At 39.9% G+C, this 2779-nt stretch overlaps 1 protein-coding gene across 1 annotated transcript; it reads left to right on the forward strand.

Moving 5' to 3' along the window:
• The first annotated feature begins 480 nt into the window (after positions 1–480).
• Positions 481–2529, forward strand: LOC129294879 (DNA polymerase-like). Its single transcript, XM_054933362.1, has 2 exons — positions 481–964; positions 2342–2529. Exons 1-2 carry the CDS (start codon positions 481–483, stop codon positions 2527–2529), a joined length of 672 nt encoding a protein of 223 aa, XP_054789337.1.
• The last annotated feature ends 250 nt before the right edge of the window (positions 2530–2779 follow it).

The raw sequence follows: 2779 nt of genomic DNA on the forward strand, positions 1-2779 counted from the left end.
TGGATATCGTGACTAAATTGACCTTATCTCGCTAGCTCTCTGTATTTATCGTACTAACTTTTACGATCCTAATACATTTCCTATCCATATCCCAAATCGTAACGAAGACAGTTTTCTTCGTCGTGCTTACTATGGGGGCCATGCTGATACTTATCAACCTAAAGGGGAAAATCTAGATTATTACGATGTGAACTCTTTATATCCGTATATCATGAAAACATTTCCTATGCCTGGGGGTAAGCCTGTCTGGCATGGTAAATTAGAAGGTCAGGATATAGACCGCTTGTATGGATATTTTGAGGCTCATATTGTCTGTCCTCCTACTATTAAGAACCTTTCTTAGCCTATAGGGATAATCTAAGTAAAACGATAGTCTTCCCAACCGGGGAATTCGTGGGTGTGTATTTTAGCGAAGAATTGAAGTATGCGCGCGACATAGGCTACCAGGTTACTCTTATCTCAGGCTACAGCTTTGAAAAGATGAATAGCCCATTCGAGAGCTTTGTAAATACTATTTATGATAAAAGAAAAGATGCAAAGAGAACGGGTAATGATGCTATGGCTTATGTTTACAAGATACTCATGAACTCACTATACGGTAGATTTGGTATAAATCCTAAATGCACGATCACTGAGGTCTGCGATCTTGATCGATATAACCTATTGACAAAGATAAGTGATTACATCTTTGCGGACAAGCTTAGCGAACATTACTATATCGTCACTTACTGGAGCAATACCGGACAGGTCTCCGACTCTGACTGGTGTCCTCCAAGGATATCAGCTGTTCAATTGGCTGCAGCTGTCACAGCATGTGCTCGGATTCATATGTATCCCTACATTTCCAGACCAGACTCTTACTACACTGATACTGACTCAGTCGTTCTTGGTAGTCCTCTTCCTGAAGAAGATGTATCATCAACTGAATTGGGGAAGTTTAAGTTAGAATACTATGCTCTTGAAGGTATCTTCTTAGCACCTAAGAGTTATTATATTATGTCTCAAGAAGGCAAGATTATTATTAAGCACAAGGGTCTTGCAAAAGCTTTGGTCAATAAAGAATGGTTTGAGTCCCAATACAAAGATATTAATAAAACAATGCTAACCCCTGTTACATCTAACTTCAAAATTGATTGGGTCAAGCTGAACATCACCAAAAGGAAACTCTTGTTAATCTTGGAATAAAAATCAATAATAAAAGGAATCCTATCTTTGATGAGAATGAATATTGGGTGGGCACTGTGCCATTGGTTGTTACAGACTTAGCGGGTCAAGAAATAAGGATACTTAAATATCAAAAGATGCTTCTTATTCAAGAAAATGAAAATCTAAATAAAGAAATCGTTGATTTAAAGTCTAAAATAACTTACTATGAGAGTTTCAATATAAATATGCTTGGTAAGACAGCTTATGACCTAAAGAAATCTACTTTAATTAATGATTTACAACAACCACCATCTAAAAATATAAAGAAGAAGAAAAAGATATATACAAAAGTAATAAAAAGAAAAAACCTGGTTAGAAGAGAGAACCGTAAGTCAAACATTCCGAAGTATAAGAAAGAATCAAGAAGGTCGCCGACTGCTACTAAGAACCTAACAGAACTTGAAAACAAAAAGATTAGAATCACCACATAGCAAATGGCTCGAAATCGGATGGAGTTCTTCCGCCGGTGAGTGTATCATCTTCGAGTGTCGCTGGCACTTATCCCATTTGCGGACCCTCATATCAAGCTATTTCACTTCCTCTAATGTTGACTGGTACCGTTCGTGCCCAGCTTCCAACTCCTCTCGCTAAAGCATTCGGTCTGGTCTTCTAGAAAAGATACGGAGTCGCTCGACTTACCGGTCATCTTTCTCTTTCTTTCCAGCACCTGCACGTAAAGTATTTAGGTAGCTGTAAGAGAAAGAGGAAGGTCCAATCATGCTACTTTAGAAAGATGCTTAACCCATGCCATCCCTTTCAGTCTTAGAAAGTGAAATCCCATAATCTATCATTCTCCAAAATTCCCCAAAGGGCGTTCAGAAAAACCGTATAGAGAGCGGGCTGCACCTAGCTTAGCCTATCCAATATCCGATTCAAAAAGAGCTTGGATTGCAGCTTTTCCTCTCTCTGTATAAAGTAAGTCAGTCCCAGTATTGGGCAGAGCCCATTGTCAAAGGATCGTTTCGCTGGAATGCTAGCTTGAATCTAGCTACTCCCATTAAAAGGCATTTTTCACTCTACTCTGGCTACAAACCGAATGAAGAAGTCGGAAGCAGTTCATCGCCTGTGGGAGCTTGCTGATAGTGAGGAAGCCATAATCTATAGGATTGCCTATTTTTCTATCTGTCTGGTGAAGAGAGAATGGAAGATACTCTCAATAGGACAAGCACCCAATACCTCGTCGAGTCCAAAGCTCCAGCTCAAGCAGTTCAGTCCAAAAAAGAGATGTCTGCCTTCGTTCTCGCTCAAGCTAAAGCTCAGTCTGCTAACTCAAGTCGCAAGTCAAGTAGTGGAGATCCCGTGACAGACAGAAAGAAGAGTTAGACTGGAATGCAAGAATGAATCTCAAAAAGGTCTGCTCTCGCAGTCAGGATTGCGACTTTGTAGATTTCCAATAAAAGGTATACGTCCAAATCCATTTTTGTTTACCCGGACTATACCCCTATGTATTCTACTCGTATCGTAGCATGAGACCCTCTCGGAAGTAGTTGAAGATCTAAATATTCAATCCCGGGCAAATTGATTCTTCAACTCTATCTGTCAATGGGGAGATCCGATGACGGACTCCATGGAT

The sequence above is a fragment of the Prosopis cineraria genome, unplaced genomic scaffold (assembly GCF_029017545.1).
Source record: "Prosopis cineraria cultivar Desert tree isolate PC_DT_omini unplaced genomic scaffold, ASM2901754v1 PC17, whole genome shotgun sequence".
Taxonomy (NCBI): Eukaryota; Viridiplantae; Streptophyta; class Magnoliopsida; order Fabales; family Fabaceae; genus Prosopis; species Prosopis cineraria.

Excerpts from the sequence above, each read along its gene's own strand:
- LOC129294879 (XM_054933362.1), top strand. The coding sequence starts at position 481 with ATGAATAGCCCATTCGAGAGCTTTGTAAATACTATTTATGATAAAAGA. Across the intron at positions 965-2,341 it reads AGAATACTATGCTCTTGAAG|AGAGAATGGAAGATACTCTC; the intron begins GTATCTTCTTAG and ends TGTCTGGTGAAG.